This window comes from Patella vulgata, chromosome 1, assembly GCF_932274485.2.
Source record: "Patella vulgata chromosome 1, xgPatVulg1.2, whole genome shotgun sequence".
NCBI classification, from domain to species: domain Eukaryota; kingdom Metazoa; phylum Mollusca; class Gastropoda; family Patellidae; genus Patella; species Patella vulgata.
This window is the reverse complement of record NC_065879.2, coordinates 74,834,721-74,855,802: the sequence shown is the minus strand read 5'-3', so window position 1 is coordinate 74,855,802 and position 21,082 is coordinate 74,834,721. Positions and strand designations below refer to the sequence as shown.

At 35.7% G+C, this 21,082-nt stretch overlaps 1 protein-coding gene across 1 annotated transcript; it reads right to left on the bottom strand.

Annotated features, from left to right (window-relative positions):
- Window positions 1–5,029: 5,029 nt before the first annotated feature.
- Window positions 5,030–19,543, bottom strand: LOC126808711 (uncharacterized). The gene is made up of 5 exons (XM_050533638.2): window positions 19,489–19,543; window positions 18,001–18,172; window positions 9,507–9,882; window positions 7,619–8,473; window positions 5,030–6,628 (listed from the first exon to the last, which is right to left on the bottom strand). Exons 2-5 carry the CDS (start codon window positions 18,160–18,162, stop codon window positions 6,195–6,197), a joined length of 1,827 nt encoding a protein of 608 aa, XP_050389595.1. The 5' UTR covers window positions 18,163–18,172; window positions 19,489–19,543; the 3' UTR covers window positions 5,030–6,194.
- Between the last annotated feature and the right edge of the window lie 1,539 nt (window positions 19,544–21,082).

Below are 21,082 nucleotides of genomic sequence, written 5' to 3'. Positions count from 1 at the left end.
AAAGACAATATCTAGAGCTAACAACATCATGTCATTTTTAGGCTTTTTTTTAAAAAAAAAAAGGAGAGAACTATTCCTGTTCGTGAAAAAACAGAAGGCCTCGGTAATTTTTGGAAGTTTCTGGAAACCGCCCCAAATTTTTTAATATGCCATTTTGAAAGCATCAAAGTGTTTCTTATTTCTACCAAGTTTCAACTTGATATCTCAAATACTAACGGAGTTACTTCATCTTGAATGTCTGAAAAATGCTGAAGAAAACTTTCGCATATCTTTGATGATAAAACTAATCGAGAGAACTTTCGAATTTCGAAAAACCGACAGTCAGAGCCCAAAGATTCCAAAAATGAAAACCCGACGATGACCCGTTGGCAAATAACCGAGATATGGACGATCTGAGATTTTTCCTGTCCCATTCGTAAAACACTTCCTGTTTGTCAAATAAATAGTTCCACGAAGGCCAACAATATCTACGTTGGCAAAATATTTGCACCGTGCACAGTTTTGACTGCAACTACTGACTAAAATTATATAGAATTGACCCATCACTATCGGAATGACACATCAGATCAACACATTTCAGAACGACAGAAAGCATGTGATTTTCCCTCACATGTAATTCAAAAGGAACATAGTATACAGACGTTATCACTTTAATCATGGTCCTTTTTCTTGCCAGGCCTTCAGGCGCCAGCACTGACAAGTGGTGTGTTTTGTGTCCTAATCACACAAACAGAGCCATCCCTGACAAGTATCCTGTATATTATGAAAGGCGAATGGGACAATCAAGCATTGTCGTATGTTCATATCATCTTATTCCTCTTACTAGCTATGAGCCACAATTCTATAGAGTGTGGTGGGGTCGTGGTGAAATGCGGGGAGTTCTCATCCCAAGTGGTATACCACGTTCTAGTCACAAACCCTCCACGCTTGCACGACACACGGCTACTTCCCCACCGTGCTCAACTACGTTGCTGCCACAAACTAGAAGACCACACCACACTGACACGACGATCACATCCTTGCTACCTCAGCTCGTCTAATGGATTTTTGGCGTACTAACCCTCATTCATCAGATCCAACTCAGGAGAGTTAACGCAAACAGCTTTCAAAAACCACGACTTCGCTAAGATTCTCCCCGCTCTCGGTATGCTGCCCCAGCTCTCACTTTGCTGTCGCTACGCTTCTTTTAAACATGACTTCGCTATGCGTATAGGGCGCATGTCCCAAACCCGCGTTGTGAAGTAGTAGCCGACCCCACCACGCTCTTACTACGCTGATCAAGACCTCGTCATGTCCATGTCGCTCTCATCCACGATCTGGCAGGTTTTTTTAGCCGTAGCGAGGTCATGGTGTATGTGTGCGGGTGGGAGTATAATAGGCTGAAAGGGGCACTGTTCAGCAAAACTACAAAGGGTTTTTTTTTTGCGCAGTTTATGTTGCTTTTTCCGTACACAAATAGTAACTTAGAGCCTTAGAGGTATATGGTTAAATAAATCACGTATTTCCGACATAGAAAGTCGTGCCATATGTTAAGCCACTATCTCAAATGATGACTTAAGACGTTTTATTTCAGACAGAGATCTATTCATAATGACGTTTGTCATGTCCATCTGGACCTATCTCGGCCAGGTCATCGATCAGCTGTTTATCCTTCTACAATTTTGATCCTTTGACCTTCAGACTTTGATAAGAATTTCTACAGTACGGGACCTAAATGCGTTGGCTTCGAATTATTACATTGGCATATATTCACATGACAAGCCCATAATCAACTTTCTAGATCATCGGATGGTGGTGGTATTTAATGAATAAGAACACAATCGCCACTTAATAATTTAACGGTGAAATAAATAATCGTGTCAAACCCTCAATTAACATTAACGTCGGCCACAATAAAGTAATGTGACTGAAATTTCCAATATATTCATTTTTGATTATCTTTTGTTTATAGCAAGAATGAGGGGCGATCTATCTGAATCTTAGATATTCAATGCCGGACTGGTGGGCCAAAGGCCCACCTGTCAGGTCATTGACCAAGGCCCACACAAGTACGTTCCCGCCCCCCCCCCCCAGTAAAATTAAGTTTTTTTGCCCAACCAAGACTGTTACATAATATATATGCCAGTGTTTTATTGGCTGTGATCAACGAACCGTACTCTGCTTATAATCTGATAATACTTGTCTCATTTTGTTAACCGAAACTAACACTAACACTAAAATTTTGAAAATTGACAACCGCAAACCCATTTTTCAAGCATTTCAGACCAAAGCAGAAGAAGAAAAATTTTTGACTTCCTGATACAATTAGATAACAAAATGACCTAAGAGGCTGTTGTCTCCATTATGCATGATGACCACTTTTTTATTTTGAGCAATGTAACAAAGTAGTAATTAATGTGTTGGTGGGCTAGAACCGAAGCTCTGTCAGGTTGCTTAGCAACATAGCCATGTTGAATTTTTTGTGGAAATCAAGGCACCAGCACTGTTGAAAGCCTTTGTTGAAAATTGTTGAAAAAGATGAATATGAATATGTTTTAAGTTCAGAAAAGTCACCAATTAAATGTGAGTTTTTGACTGTTTATTATGTAGACCATTCTTTTTTAGAATTAAGGTAAAGTTTTGTAGAAAAACTGTAAAATAACAAGTTGTTGGAAAGTTCAGCTATTTAATCTCGGCTATCTAATCTCAGTTATTTAACCTCTGACCCCGGCAGGTCCCTCTTGTTGTGGAATGCAAGACAAAACATTGTTTTCAAGGGAGATAACTACTATTAATAATATATGAAAATCCTTGTAATTTATAATACTTAATTGTTTTTAATTGTTATATTTTGCAGCGAATCTCACTACCTCATTCACTCACTCACTTACTCATTTACTGATTCACTCGTTAAGATGTTGAAAGATGTTATGCTTATTGTAGAAAGACGTTATGTTTATTGTTTGAAAGATGTTATGCTTATTGTTGAAAGATGCCCAAAGATAATAAAACTTGAATTTTTAGTGAGATCTCGAATTTTTGGTGATTTATAAGATGAAAACATTGAAACGAATATGTGTTTATCCGAATGAACAGGATTGCACGTAACCGAACCTTACAGAGGCTATCATTAAATGAATTTGAGAATTCTCTTCACTGTCAAAAACAAAAGATGAATTACACGGTTCTCGGTATAATGAGGTCAAACTCATAAAGTTTTTTCTTTGTAGTACACTTCTTTTTTGTGTTGTTTGTCAGTCATTTTTTTCCTATCTTTTCTTTCTCCTGTCCTGTGTCCTGTCCTCTCCTTCCTTCTTTCTTTTTTTTCCTTTTTTTCTTTTTTCTGCCTCTTTTCTTTTTTATTTTTTCGTTATAGGTTTAGGCCCACTTATTTTTAATGAGCTTAGGCCCACCTGTCACGGACAGGCGGACGGGTGGGCCCAGTCCGGCACTGTAGATATTTAGGGTGTCCCACCATAAATAAATATCTCCAAATAGCTCGACAATTACACCACAATATTTATATATATATATATACCAATCCTTAAATCTGTTGGGCACATTTATAGTCACTAAATAAACGGCCATGTTGTACTTTTAATAAGCTATGACCATTTAATCGTCGATAAGTAATAGCCTGAAAAATAGTTCCGAGTCTCGTCCATAATATCCAGGCACTTTTGAGCAAAAACTTGGTTACGTGCCCTTGTTTTGAAATTAGTCTCGCTTAACCAGTCTACCGAATATTCTCCGTATGATTGACAGGCCGGGATAATCAAGATTACTTTTTTACGCAACATGAGAGAAAGCTGGAACAAGAAATTGATTGTAGAAACACGCACGGTATAGGCAACTCAACAAAATGTTTAAGAACCTTATAAAAGTTAAATGAAACTACTGCTAGTATCATGTTCGTGTCTTACCCGAGTTTTTCAGAGATATTATTTGTACTAAACCAAAAGATGCCGTTCCTAACAGTATAGTTAATGATAAAGCAATTTAAAAAAATAAAACGAACGTAATTTTTAAAGCTGCTGTAATAACCAAACAAAAAGCTAAATATTACTGCTATTCAGAATCGTCAACAATAGATTTTGTACGGATGTAATAGTTGATAGATGTGTTGAGAATTTCACGTGCGATGGCTATTTATAGACTCAAACAGAGTGCGTGACTAGGCAGAAATCACTTCGGGCCACCGAAGCGTGCACATACACCGTGTCGAGTACTACTTTTAGTAGGGAAAATTTTCGGCACATGGGGAACCCTAACATATTGCAATTTAACAATCGCCGGGATGCCTCTATTTCCAAACTTGAGTACATTTTTGGGAATGTTATTTATTCAATGGATTCAAACCAGGCGTCAATATGAACATAGTAGATAAAGACATCATACGGTCAACGGTCAAATGTCGAATCATTGTTCTGTGGTGCAAATTCGTTTCCACATTTACCATTCTTTCGCACTAAAGAAAAATTAGTTTAATAAAATCGAACTATTTTTTGTCAAGCGTAATACGTATTGAATATCAAATGTTTGTGAAGAGGTGCTAAAAGTCATCCGTCGGCCATGACGTCAGAGTTTTGACCAAACAGATTGCAAGCAAATGTACTGATACTAATTAATGATTCAAGAAACCATGTGTACCCATATCGTGTGGGGTTTTGTTTAGCCTCTCAGGTTGGCACATTGGTGATTAGCTTATTAAACATTTGTAACAATTTATTTGTGATTTGTATGGTCATACTGGTGATGATATAGATTCAACTCGATATAAAGCGTTTTCTTTAAAGAATTCAACTAAGCAACCTTTAACAACCATAAAAGATGATATCCAGCATATCAAAATATCAAAAGATCCGTATCTGATAGAAATAAAGGGATGAAGGGAAAGCAGCGAGTGGGGGTGGGTAACTGCCCACTTCTCCTACCAACATATAAGTACAAGCAAGTACAGTCTGCTGACCGTTCCTATTGCAGCTATATAGGGACTTGCTAGTATGGCGGTGTGTTTGTGTAAAGTCAAACCAAATATTTATTACCCCCACTAAATACATACATCATGGATTAACGAACTTGTTTTACAGTTAAAATACACTCATATTACTATCGGGTTAAAGGAGCATTATGGGAGATTCGATAAAGTACTGACAGTTTTCGCTATAATAGTTAAAAGATAGATAACGTAAAGAGAATGTGCTGAAAATTTCAGTCAAATTGAATTTTAGGCCTAGCCTCGATCATCATTACTAAAGTAGGTACTATAAAAAACAAAGTCCAGATTATTCATTTTGACGTTAAATCATCCATCACAAAATGTATTCAAATCCATTTATCACAAAATGTATTCAATTCCAGTAAACATCACAGGCTAGCGATGGCATCGAGAGTTGATTATGATCTGGATAAGTTAATTAATGTCTAATTAACAATTCATACTCAACTAGAAGATTGGTTCTATATTCACAAATTATCATAACCGTTCTAAGCTTTATAAATGCGCCCTGAGCGAATCTTTCTAGCTCCCAGACTTTTCTGAGAAATTTGAAATCACATTTCGGGCAAATGGTCTTCGTCAGAAAAAAAAATGTATATAAAAAGTGAAACAGAGAAGAGTCTTGAATTGAATTTGTCCTCTCACACACACATTGCTCGCGGTGCCACTTAATAGTATGATAACTTGATATATTTTCTTCTGAAGTCATTTAACCTAAATCATTTGAAAACGGTTATTGTTTTTATTTCAGGATAGACAATTGGAACAATATGTTGTAATAATGAAAATATAAAGTCATATTGTCCATTATATATTGCAGAGTTAAGTGTCCCATTTCTAAGATTACATTTAAAGATTAAAGAGGCGTTAGCTCATTGGTTTTGACTTCAATACAGATACATCGGAAATGTTCAAAGTAAATTTTAGATTTTAGATTTAGTTGCCTGGTCTGGAATAATCTTTCAGTTTATTCGTTGTATAAATTTTGAGAGGTCTTCAGGGATTATATAAAACTCTTGTGAAATATAGTAGGTCAGTGATTCTGCCAATCAATTATATGTACATTTATGACAATGCCTCTTTATCCAAACATTACATACAGTTTAAAACGGCATAGTATATATCTTTAATGATATGCATGTATCATAGAGATTCTGATTTTTTTAGCAATTGACTGTTCACCGACCACAACATGATCACTTCAGTTCAGATCTGTTTAACACAAAGAACGTCTACAGTATATACTACATGCTGTTCCTGGACAATGGTCACTACAATACGAACGAATCCCGGTTATCATGAGCCAGTGGGGCTTCGGTTTATAACAAGGCACTTTGGGCACCATATCTTTTTTCGTTAAGGTTGTAGATCTCACAACGATCGTAACAGGGTTGGGAGCAATGGGATATTTTCGACCGTCCCCGAACACACACGCACACCTGCAGTCTACCTTTGGACATTCTCTGTTAGTCCTGCAATTATTTCTGCACCACACGGAACGCTCTGGTGGCTCACAAACTAGGCTTGTTGAATTTGCTTGGCACACTTCTTTATGCACATCGATATTGATGGCACTAAAACCGGGTACATTAGCATGCTCGTTTAAAACAGCAGACCCATGTTGAGAATTCGAACTCACTGTCGTTCCACCTGTTGAAAAAGAAAAAAAAATAATAATGTGTAACAAAAGTTATGAAAACCGTATAATGATTGAGTAGAACATCACACTAGTCGGTATGTTTTCGTAATCAAATGCGCACACACCTTACGTTCGGCTCGCTCGCATTTGACGAATCACGCCAGGTCAAATGGAAGGAGAAGTCATCATTACACAAACATTACAACACTACTTATGGCTACAATGAACGATAAAGACACGTGGGTGTCGCGATTGGCGTACCTACACACGATAACTTCAATATATCATACGAAATCCGAAAGAATATAAAAGATATTTGTTACAAGATTAATATCAGGAACTAAACCTTTTTGATTTAGTTAAAATTGAGTTGATAATGTTATTTCCACCAGTGATGGAGCAAGATTTACGTTATTATATGTTTGTTTCAAAATATTAAGAGTAGGTAGTTTATTTTATCTTTGTTTCTCAGCCTCAATAGCCTAACACAAAATCTGTTTTATATTTTCAACGCATCTCATTAAACAATTTCAATGAAGTCCACCATTTTATTAGGGGATCACGTGGCTAAGTGGGTAAGACGCTGGCTCGTTAGCCTGGAGGTCGGGTGTTCGATCCCTGCATTGGCCGAGAAAGTTCAACCAGATTTTCCAACGTGGTTCCCCCTTGTCAGTGATGCAGGACGGAGGGCCTGACAAGGACAGCTTTATAGTCGTTCGGATGGGACGAAAAAAACGAGGTCCCGTGTATATATTGGAATGCACGTAAAAGATCCCCTGGCATTTGGACGATATAAGAGTAGGCGATAGTGCCGCTGCCCGGGCAAAATTTCCCTCATAGCACACTGTATGGCGTATGCCCGTCTTCATTAGCCCAGTATAGGAGCAGAACAGTAGGACGTTAAACCCCATTTCATTTCATTTCATTTACCATTTTATTTTTGTACTGAAATCAAAGAGGCCTAGCCATATCAAACTATCGTAAGGTCAAAATTTGGTTACCTGTATCATTCCCCGAAGGAGTCCTGTTATCTACTTCTGAAGGTGTTTTTTCTAGAGCATTTACATTTGTTGGTACAGGACTAGCTAACGATGACAGCAAAGCCTTCTTCTCAACACCAGCGTGTACATAATTGGAGGATGGGGAAGATTCTAAAACAGGACGAGTCACACTATTTTCCTTCTTACTGATTTCAGGTGACATACCTGACTGTTTGGAGGCAGGGGTCGCCAAACTGGATTTTACTATCAGTCCGGATGTCGAATTTATGCTTTCTGGTGTACCACGAGATGTTCCTGTCGGTTTTGTTTCAGAAGGCGGGGTCACTGATGTAAGCCGTGACTCTATCTGTATAGGTGGAGCGCTGGTGTTTTCCTTTTTTTGAACAGACGGCAGTTTATCGGTTACACCTGAATTTGCTGAGCCTGAATAATTATATGTGTTTGATGTCTTATTTGATGATTCCAATTGCTGACTTGTTGAATTGGTAGTAACAGGAGTTTCAATTGTGGAATTCGATTCTGTCGTTTGTGAGACAATCGGAGTCATGGAAGCTATTGATTTCAGTCGTAGTAGTGGTTCTAAAGCAAGTGTTGAGTTGACTGTTGAATTTATCACCGTTTCTGATTGAAATGCAGAACTATTTGTTCCCGGATTAGCGATTGCTTCTGTATGGGGTGTTGGATTAGATGGACCTCCTGAAAGAAGCCCTCCGGGATTAAGAACCAGTGTAGGTGACTCCGCAATTTGAGGAGACGTCGCGTGGACGGCAAAATCAGCACAGTTGATATACGTTTCCTGTGGTCCACACCCTAGACATTCTCTGCACGACTGTATATCGTTACCAGTTCTGTAACCTGAAATGAAGATCGTTATTTGCAATGAAATATTTAGAAAGGAATGGAATGTTACGTCTCGTTTCGGTAATTTTGAGACTAAAATGCGGTTATGTTTACGTATAACATGAAAAAGAGGGGAAATAAGGATGTTCTGCATTGAGGTACAATTTTCAAAGTGCACATCCCATCCTTCGTACTGCAGAATGTTCTCGTTGTTGGGATTTGCCCAGCTATTTGCTCACTATTATTTCATTGATTTAAGCGTTTTCCGAGATTTTACCGGGATTACCGCCATTATAATTATTGTTAAAGTTTGGTGTTCTAACTCATGACATAAACTGGCAGACTATCGCCATTCAAGAGACGATCACAGCCCAGATAGATAGGTCACATTACTTCTGTTACGTCTTTCTTGTAAATTTGTTTTATTATTATTTATTTAGAGTGAAGCCTGTATCATTACAGGCTCGGCACTGCACAACGCCCCTCTATACTGAACAACTGGGGAATGGGCGTGGAGACCACAAGACTTCACGGTCTACAGCGGAATTCCACCAACGATATTCTTTTAAAGAGTTCAGTTGCCTAAGGCAGTCTCTCAAATATATATCATAGGTTGTAATTTGATACAGCCTCATCAAAAATTATTTATTCTTGATTCGTAAATAATGACGATGAGGACGAATCTTGTTAATTAATATGCACATGCCGGCAGTGGTGATGTTACTGGAAGACACGGTGGCGCAGTGAGTAAGGGACTGGATGGCTACACAGAGGATCCCAGTTTCGATCCAGGTCATGGTCCAGAATATGCAGCGGGATTTTCCAGCTTGGATTCCACTTGATGGTAATGCAGGGCGGTACTGAGTCGTTCTAATGCAACGAAAAAACGGGGTCCCTTGACATTCGGAATTCGAATTAACCGTAGGCAGTAGCGACGATATCTGGGCAGGATCCTCACCCCCACCGGAAAAGTATGAGGTTAAACCCCATTTCATATCAGTTATTGCTTCTGATGAGAAATATTATGGCGACGATGAGGGTTACTAACCTGTGACGTATACCCACTGTAGTACACAATTTTCACATTGTAATGCATCCGGAAGTATCAGATGAAGGCTTAATAAACCACCAGCACTACCTACATAATATCTGGAGGAATTTGTCTCCCATACAGTCAAGGGATTTTTCGAAAAGCATAGTCCAAGATCAACAAAACTGTAAAGGTCTGTTTGTGGACAGAAATTAAACTGAAAATACCCCATCTGATTCATATCTACAAACACGGTTACGTTTAGCACATCTCCTTTGGAAATGTGTCGCAATGCAATGCCTGTGGCATGTTTTCCAGGATACACGTGTTTGTATGGTCCATACAGTGGATCACCACAAGCACCACAACTTCCCTGTGCAGTCTTCCACTGGTACTGAAATAGAATCAATAATGATAATGGCGAAAACTATGGCCTCACGAAAAGTCAGAGCAAAATAGTAAGACAAAATATGAGACGATAACCCTATTTCACGGGACAGGTTAACCCATCCTCTAGAAGATAGTAATTTTTTTATGACAGTTTAATATTCTCCCGAAAATAATACTTTCAATTATATACATAAGATGATGAGTCTTTGAGTAAGTGATGATACTGTGACCCCGAATCAAGTCGTTAGAATATTATGTTAAACTAGGATATTAATGTCAAACTTTGTTAATGTAAGAAACACACAATATTAAACTGTCAAGCCACTTTGAAATTGGGTGATACATAAATAATATTCGTCTGTCAGTTGTTTGTTCATTGGGATAGAGTTCTTTGTTAAAATTCAGCTTTGGATTTTACTTCGGGTGTCATGCTTGTGAACTTGGATTGGTTGACGTCAACTTATTATTTGTTCTATATTTAACTTAATAGTTTCTAAGGTTGTTCAGTGGAACGGTGCATTATCAATCATGGTTCACTCTGTCATGACCACAATGACCACAATTTCGCATGAACAGTGAATTTCAACGCCATGTCATTAATTCTTATGTATGATCTACTGGACTTTGGTTAAATGTCCTATCTCAAAAATTCGGCACACGTTGTTTGTAACCCTAGGGGTGCTACCTCCAGAAAACGGGAAACGTTTTTCAATGCCCTATTAAAATTTTGGAGTCAACCCGGGCAAACAATTTCTTTATCAATTTACTAATCTTGACAATTTATACAGTACAATGGCGTCAACAGTTTTGTTTTCAGACTGGCTTGACATATTTATGGCCCCGGGCATTGGTTTCAACATTTGACAGTTATGCAACGAGATATCCACTTCATTAAAAATTAAATATTTTAGCAATCTATTTTCTATGTCAAAATAACTTTTGACACAAGATATAATTAAAGCTGAACTCCGATTACAAAACTACAGAGATAATTAAATAAAATGAATTACCGCACTACATAATCGCCATACTTGTTTTCAATTTTTAGAATAAGCATGGCGATTGTACGGCGTACGAAAACAGAGGCAGGCTACGCCCACACCCAGTGTAATCCTTGTCAACCACACTGTCCACACCCGGCTAGCAATATTTCAACTACCAATTACCTCCTGACTGATTGTGGGTTTTTCACTGTCAGTTTACTGAAAATATTATTGCTACACAATTATTAGGTCTGATTAGGTACATATTATTTTACTAATTAGACGAAATAAGTAAACCACTGTGTACCTATCCCAAAGGCGAGAAATGACGATACAGGGCAGGTGGGGTCACTCTTGTTTGACCTGAGCTTAGGCGTTTACGTGTTGAACTTCGCTGTCGGTACCTATCCCAAAGGCGAGAGCTGGTACTCTGGGAAAAATTCAAGCGCCTGGCTACATCTGTCTGGGATTCATTTGCCTGTAACCGACCAATAGCGTTGTTGCCTTGATCTTCATTTAGATGTGGTATCACTTGACTGGTTTGGTGTTTACATGTGCAACTGATTTTGAAACCGAGAACCCGGGGATTTTAAAGACCTTAGATATCGGTTTAATGCGAAAACCTTGCGAAATTGTTATACTCATGTGTCTTGGTGCAATCAAGCGAAAACAAATATTGGCAAACAATATGACCAGTCACAATTAGAAGCCCGACATTGTTTTTATTCTTACATAATGACATTGAAAACAAGTAACATTTATGGAAACAAAGATCCCGTTCAAATAAAAAAAATGATGAAATATGGGCTATGCGTTCTTTTTTTTTTTTTTTTGAAGTGTATATAACGCTATAATATACCCTCTGATCAATTTGACCACAGTGGGCTATGTTGTCGATACTTCAGTCCTTTCTTCTTTCTTTTTAAGTATGCTGAATAGTTCGACTGGTGAAATGTGTGCGTGTGTGTGAAAATAAACATTCTCCTTGTTACGTTTTCAAGACTTCTGTGTGGGATGGGTTTTTTTTTAAGTTTCAGCGAGCAATTGTTTTCATTTATGTTTTAGCTTTTATAAACGCACATGTAGAATCTGTTCTTTTTTTTTCAATCTGTTGTGCCAAACCATTTTCCTATCTTATAAAATACATCATTGACCAGCCTGCAATCGCTATAAAAGTGAATATCATCAATTCATCAATAGTGAAAATTCGGGATATAATGCAAAAATTAAAGAATCGTGCGCAATGTCGTTATATTTGTTCATTTAAAAGTAGAAATTATTTTAAAGGTATAGGATAAATACATGCTGGATATATTTATTTTGAATGTATCTTCAAAAAATACCTTAAGTTAATGTCCTTTATTTTATTTTAGATTTATTGCGTCTTAATTAATTCAAAGAGCGGGATGTTTATCTTCAGAAATGAATAGCCCATCTACAAAACCTCAGATCACCAATGTTAATATACATGTACTAGTTTTATGAGTTTGGCGTGTGAAAGCGTTTACCGGTAATAAATATCTTTGTATAATGTTTTTTTTTTATTATAGTTCTTGTCATATGAAATATGCCTTTAGGTACAAATCATGACGAAATAATTACCCACGTTTATGTCATGCTACATATAGTATGAAGTTTTAGCCAGACAGAACTTAAAACAAGCACAAATTGACCCTGGGCGCAAAGGGTCAATTATGACAGTTCAATTTACACATTTATTTGCAAGAGGGTTTTCTTGGTGCACACAACATTTGTATCAGGACTTTAATTAAAGATACTTTCCCGCGTACAAACTGTGTGATTTGGTGATATATTTGGACTAAAAACATATTCAAACTAATTAATCTATCACAAATTTGCTTCAAATCCCTCTCAAAACTTTGTATTAGTTACAAAATGTATGTTTTTAGAAGCCATGTTTGTCACCTAACTTGACTGAAAAAGGGTCCATTTGTCAGAATGTATTTGTCATTACTGTCCATTTACCATACATATCGCAACCTTTTTCCCAACCTTTCCAAACTTTCACCCCTCAAAGTTCCCAAAACAGCCTAAACATTCGATAAAGAAATAACAACCGCTCCCTCAATCAAGTTTGCACATAATAAGCCGTCAGACAAGCCGTCGGGTTGCCAGTTAATGATACCCTGACATTTTTGCCCAGTGCTTGCCCCATGGGTGTTTTTAGAGTAATCCAGCATTTTTCTAGTAAGATTGGGCGTCTATACTTTAACCCTGCCTGAACAGAGATATTTCCGCTTACCTTTCGTCGAATTCCAACTAGCAAGGCTTGTTTTATTTGAACCCCAACGTGTACATACGAGACTTTATATCACATCCGAAAAACTAGGTGTTTGACAGTTGTCGGGGCAAATTGATGACTAAGCGCTATACTCACTAAGCCATCGTAACACCCTCTTAAACAAGCTTTACTGCAGTGAGAAAATTGTATAATTATATAAATCGTTTCTTTTTTATTCTCTGGTGATTACCGATTTTTAATAAAGAGACAAAATGACCGAGATCAGGTTTGTGGCTTATGGATTGGAGGTTAGACAAACAATTTAGGTAAATTGAATTTATGTCAAGTATGCTGTAATGAAAAGTTTAATTTTTCAAACGTATTTAGCCAAATAAAAAAATTAAATTTGTAAATCAAAAATGTGTATTATTTATAATAATGTTCCTTTAGTGTTTTGTAACTTGTATTTTTCAGCCTGGTGCAGCAAAGCGGGCGTTAAACCCGAATTCATTTCCTTTGAACTACGTCTAGGCCCATGGTTAGTTAGCTAGTGCATCGTGATAGTGATGTGGTTGATCTGTAATTTATAAAAGAAGGGTGGGTCTATATTTGATTTTCATGGATCTGAACGGTTTTCCACAAATGATAATTTGCAGGTGTCTTTTAGTTTTATTTCAACAATTCTCTTGTACATATATATGGGTCTGACATCTTAATGCTAAAAAGAAATCGGAAAAACCAACAAGATTATGTAGACAACCCTTACTCTATGCCAACCGCGTTGACAGACTTTATGACCGTAAGCGCATGCGTCAGATCAATCGGCCAGCCACAAGATTAATCTGTTTCACAGTCTTCTCTGTAAAAGATGACTGCCTTCAATACATGACGTCATATCACGCGGCGTCCAACCATTGGCTCAATGGCGCGTGCATCGTTTACATAAGACGTTACTGATTCGAGCAGAATGGCGCCTTTTACTCATTTTAATACCCATTTACACTAAAATAGGTAATAATTTTTACCTACAAATACTTCAAACGTCTTTAACTATTTTTCTAGTACATAAAAAAAATGTTTTAGAACTTAATTTGTCGGAGGAAAAAAGTTAATATTTTTGGCTCATTAAGTCGCATGGATGTCATCCTTATCAGTGATTGTCGCGGCCTAGCGAATATTTACTGCTGATCTGTGTGCCACAAGATTACCTGAATACGAGAAGCATAAACTATGGAAGCCGTTAAGTAGCCTTTCGCGGCCTCTTCGCTTCGCCATAGATAATACCGTATGATTGCCGACTCGTCTTTAGCCCTTTACGTGATGTTGCGTTCTGGTTCGTGCGCATATTTTTTTGCGCAGGGGGGGGTTGTTTACTTCCGGTCTAGCTTTCGACAGTACGTACGCACAGTGACACGCGAAATTGACATTTTTGAAACTTACGTTTATGAAATTAATAAAATGAACACGTATATAAAAATTATATGAAAAAAAAAGAACAAGATATCTCCTTCCAAAATATTTTTAGATTATTGCAAAAGATGAAATAGCTACTGTGTGACGTTAAGTTGAAAAAAGGTTACAAATGGGCAAAAAATGCCTTTCTTCATTCATGAATCATGTACCGTACCAATTTACACTAAAATTAGGAAATATTTTTGATATAGAGATAATACTTCAAACACCTTTATTTTTATTTTTCTAATACTTCAAAAAAAATGTTCTACAATTTAATTTGCAGAAGGAAAAAGGTTATATTGCGAGCTAACTAACCCGCACCTCTGTGCCACACACAGGCCTACGGTATAGGCCTATCTATAGTATGATTAATAAAATTAGATGTTGCATTTTATTATCAATTGCATGGTATATTGGAACAGTTTTAAAAATCTTGTTTATATTCAAATGTGCATTTTTTTAATAAATTCAGCTTTGTTTGTATACTTTAGTTGATAAAGATGTAAATATCCCTCCAAAATTCTTTTCCAATCTAGGCCTAGTTAATAATTTTAGAAAATGGCCATTTAATTATTTTAAGTCCCTCTGACGCTCTGTCATTTAATTTAGTTAATTTTATAAATGCAGACCCCCCCCCCCCCAAAAAAAAAGAAATAAAATACACACATACTTTTTATTCAGCTTGCACAACTGGAAAAAAGTTTACTTATATAAATCCACCCCAATGTAAGCAATTATTTCATAGTCTTTTTGATCTAGGCTTTGTTGAGAAATTAAATTAGCTTCAGTAGATATAACAATTATATATAAGGAAAAAGAAAACACTATTAGTATTAAATATAAAAGGAATTATTGCTTTAGTTATCAATGAAAGGGAATTTGTGTTCTAAAATAGATTCTTCCAGGAATCCTGTACATTAAAAGATTTACAAGAGTTGATAAAGGCAACTTCATCCTTGATATCTGATATTTCAATGTTGGCCACACCAATTTGATTTCCTGTTCTTCGGGCTTCGATATAAAAATAAATAGCTAATTAAATCATGTGAAAGATGTTTTGTTTAAAAATTTGGAACTATAAGCTTTTGAACAGTACAGCCAAGTACTTTTGGTGTTTAAATAGATGTATGTATTTTTCCAGAAGAACCAAATAAATAAATATAATGAACGTCCATTTCTATAGCGCCAAAATTCCGCAAAAATTGTGTTCATAGCGCTTGGCAAAACATACCTACACAAAGTCTTTAGCTCTAAGTTATCACTTGTTTGTAACAGATGAGTTTTTAAAAATTGTAAGGCACTACATTTATCTCATCATGTTGTTTATATGAATATATGATTACGGTATCCAATATCATTCATGTCATTAACATTTAACTTGTTTGCATACTTGACAAATTAGCCTATAGATCTAGTCAAATTTTTTTACAGAGTTACTTCGTGTAACCGGGGTAATTAACAAGACTGTTTTGTTAGGGGTTTTTTTTAAAAAAAAAAAAATTAAAACACGTCATCCAAGCGAGAACCAAAATATATTTCTTTATGTCCTAAATTAAAATAAAACAATAACAATAGACATAAATTTGAAGGGGAATTATGTAAGATTTAGATAAAGAGCTGGTCGTTCTCGTTATTAACTATAACATTTCAAAAATAGATAATGCAAATTGAATATATTGAAAATTTACCACCATACCGTTCTAATCTATTTAAAATCTGAGCAATCAGATGGCATCGCGAGTTGATTATGGTCTTTTCATGTTAATAAATGTCTAATTGATAATTTACATAACATTAAGGCCCAAAGAAAGACCTGCAATAAGCAGATTTAGCTCTTACATCATGCCTGTTTAACATTTAAAAACGCATCTTTAATTAACAATACTTTTATGATAAATTAATAAATGTATTATTAAATAAAGCGATCAGACAGTGTTAATGTTACATAATTGGATGAATAATTATATAATTTATAGGCACCTTATTAGATTGAAATACCAACTCTTTCTTCCTCAACTGATAAGATTAAATTATTTAAATCAAAAAATGCAATAGCCTAATAGTATTGTAAAGATTAACTTATTTAATTGAAACAAAAATTGTAGGTTATATTTTTAATGATTAATTTAATTACATGGAACAGTAAACCCATATCCTTAAATATCGACCGGCAGTTATTTCCTGAAAAGCCATACATCTCAGCATTGTAACAAAACCAACCTTATCAATATCGGAGCAAAATTGACTGAATTCTGTAACACCAAGTGGCAGATCCCTTTTTCGCGAAAATTGGTCATTTGGCTTCAATTCTCAACCTATTTAACCATCAACATAACCATACAAACACATTACACATAGCTTGAATGGTTTATTTTCTGATGTTTGAAATACATAAAATTAAATAATTATGCTTAATTCAACTATACAAAATTAAAATCAATAATGATATAATACAATCAAACAATTTAAACCAAATCCCTTGTTGAGTATTAAAATAAAACAAATAAAATAATGAAAATAATAATATCCCCCCTCCCCCCCCCCCCCCAAAAAATGAAATAAAAAAAAAAAATTATAAATAAATAGATACATAAAATAAAATACTTTATCAATATATTAATGTCTAGTGTCTCAATATTTATACCCCCTCCCCCCCCCACCCACACACACACACACACACAATATGAAAAGAAGTAAATAACATAAATAAAACATACAAATATTTATCAGTATCACAATAAATCAACATGAAATATATTTGCTTCACAAGCTGGCACTCCCCTAGGCCCCTAGGTAGCAAACAAAAGACGGGTACCAGTACGTTCTGCTGAAAATACAAAAGATTTTTAAAAAATTGTGTAATTAAAAGCTTATATATAGCCAACACAGCAATGTTATTATTCATACCAAACTGTATTTTATATATTTACGATTTATTAATGATCTGCAAGTATTATTTTACAAATTAATGAATTGAAAACTCTATTTTGCCGATTTTTAAAAGTAGGTCAAAGCTGTCAAACTTTGCCTTAACTGGACAACACACGTGTCGAGATTTTCATGAAATGTAATACTTATTTATAATACAATATAATATCAAAATTATAAGATATTCATTTTTATTCTTACCTCGAACATTGCTTCTATTTCTCGTTACCATTTAACCAGATGATGCCACATTTAATACTACAAGAAAGCGCTAAATAAAAATATCGCTACTGGGCCTATAGTAAACAAACAGCGAGAACAGAAGACCGGAAGTGATCAACCACCTTTCTCGCCGTTTCACGCGTTTCGCAACATAACGTCGAGAATTCATGAGTCGGCAATCATACGGTATTATCTATGGCTTCGCACTTAGTCAACTCGAAGGCATGACGGGACGAGACTGTACTTACCGGCTTCCATTGTAAAAACACAGAGCCGGATTCAATTTACTTACGTCAAAGCCACCACAGTTAACATGATTATCATCATAGTTAATATGAACATTGCTGATACCTTCCCGCCATAAACTTGATCTCATTGGTGGCTCCACTAGTCGCGCTCGACCCCATACCTCCTCTACTACACTCAACAACATTATCCAATACAGACAAAACATGTTGATTTATCTACAATTCATAAAATACTTTTAAAGGTGCATTATGTAAGAATTAGAAATAGAGGTGACCGTTCTTGCTATAATAGTTCAATAATAGATAATGAAAATACGTTTACCATGCGTATGTTTTTACATTGTATTGTTTGTCATGGAGATAAATGATGATTACAAAATGACGACATTCCAGGCGACAGAAAATCAATCAACTAATCAGTCATAAGTATTAAACAGTATGGATTGTTCGTATATTTCATCGAACATTAGAAATTACAAAGAAAAGGCATCGAGTCGATCGGAGAAGACAAAAACAAGGTTTACCAATAAGCCGATATTCTGACCAAATTGCGTTCAATTAACTGCATACCACATGTCTTTCTTCATTAGCTAGTTTGATGCAGAAAAATAGAACGTTAAGTCCCATTTCAATTCATATTAAAGGCTCAATACCACTCTTGTTGTAACTGAATAATATGTCCCAATCTTTATTCTGGTCAACAAATTGCACTATTTTAAAATATTCCAATTAATTGATGATACAAATTTCATCTTAACACACCTAATTTAAAAAACTGGAAAAATTCAACTAAATGATTTGAAAAGCCTGACGTAAAGCTTTTCAAATGTGACTTGGATTTAAAAATATTTTTGAACCCTCTGGACAAGTAAAATAGGATTTAATGGATAATATACACAACAAGTAGGACACTAACACATCTAGTACTTAGAATAAGGCTATTTTTTTATTTTCTGGAGCTGTCAAGCCAGCAAGAGTGTTATTGTCCCTTTAAATAGCATTCTTTTCCGTATTAAATAACTTTCTTTTCAAAGTTAAATTTCATTCTTGTTCAGTATTAAATTAGCCCACATAATTTTCCGGTATTAAATTCCATTCTGATCTGCCCATAAACCTCATTCTATGTACAGCCATAGAAAAATATACAAAAGTCGCTGAGGATAGGATTGACACTAATATTCTCAACATATAATTAATTATTCGATATGAAATATGGAGATTAGCGCTCTACTTTCTGAACCACCGGCTTCTGGATTAATGAAGACGGGCAGTGTATTATGAAAGGAATTTTATTCGGATACGGGCGTTTCCGCCTACTCTTCTTCAAATTCCAGCTGTCAATGGTTATTTTACGAGCACACCGTTTCCTGCTAGACCCCTCCGTCCTTGCCCGACTGACAAGGGGAAACCACGTTTTAAAACATTCCGAGGACCATGAGACCTACTGGTTACTAGGCCAGCGGCACCTTGTTATTGGAAGACTAAATCTTCGAAAAGGCAGAAATTTGAGAGAAATAAATCCTGGTACTTACGTCATTCCTCGAGCCTAACACGAAGCACAAAGGTGAAATTTGTCTTAAGTGGCATACTAACATTAACTGATTTATGTTCAACCGAGAAGGTTTTTTTTTCCTCATTACGCGATATTTTATCATTTTAACTAGAAATTTGACATTGTTACATGTAGACCTGGCGAATCGTGACAGTTATCTATAAATAGATATTATATTTCAGTATTAATATATTCTACTATATATATTAGTGTTACCACCCTTCTCAATTTTCATTGTTATAAAGGCGGTGTTTTAATTAAATCAACCTTTAATGCAATGTTAAAAATAGTGTATCTGTGTTCGTATTGTATAAGCGTTGGTTAACTATAGTAATTGGTATTGGCGCGTAACGTTTATTAGTTAACTATAGTAATTGGTATTGGCCGTGACGTTTATTGGTTCACTATAGTTATTGGTATTGGCCGTAACGTTTATTGGTTCACTAAAGTTATTGGTATCATTGATCGTAAAGTATATTGGTTCACTATAGTTATTGGTATTTATCGTAAAGTGTATTGGTTCACTAGAGTTATTGGTATTTATCGTAACATATATTGGTTCACTATAGTTATTGGTATCAGCATATATAGTAAAGTTATTGGTATCAGTAAAATTTATTGGTATCGGTAAAGTGTATTAGTATCACTATGGTAACGTTTATTGGTTCAGTTTACTATAAGTTTATTACTATCACCATTATTATTGGTATCAGTAAAGTTATGGGTTTTGATATTGCTATTTTAAAATTTATTGGAATCATTATAATAAAGTTATTGCCAGATTCCAAAGTAATATAAATTGAAACACTAGGCCACCACTGACCGTACTGTTCAACATCCAAATTAACGACCATGGTTTTGATTACAAGTTACTTAAGTACTGACCGCCTTTAAATATGTCATACGGAAAGACGAATTGGTCATTAGTGTACCGATATTAATAATACAACCATTATTCATATGACTTGTACATCTTGTAAGGATTAGGCTACGTCAGATGCGTGATTCTTTCTCATTTAAATTAGTATGTAGGATACAGCTTACATTATGTTAAACATTTTAATAATAATGGCCATAGGTTGTTCACATCAGTTGACTATTTCCGGATATGTAGAAAACTAACACATATAAATCATTATATTAAGCATTTTTCGCACAATATCTCATTTGTACGACTTACCCCCCCCCCCCACACACACACACCTTTAAGATGTACTAACACTGATTATTTAACATTTAATTAAGAAAACAAAATCAAAATAACAACGGTAGATAATCTACCAGGGACCGGTTGTTCAAAGCTCCGTAAACTTATAACGAAGTTAATGGATTGTTAACTTTCACATATCGTTAACTTGCCGTTATATCTAACGGATGTGTTGGACTCCGTTATCTGTTCAACGATGACATTCGTCGGCTGTCAGTCGAAGTATACCCTTAGCAAAAAGTCATAGATTACCAATGTAATATTCTATAGAACATTCTAGAGGTGTAGGCGATTTTCTATAGGATGAAATTCTATAGTATTCTACAGAATTTGGGGGGTCAGTGGGAAATAATGGCCCCAAATAGTC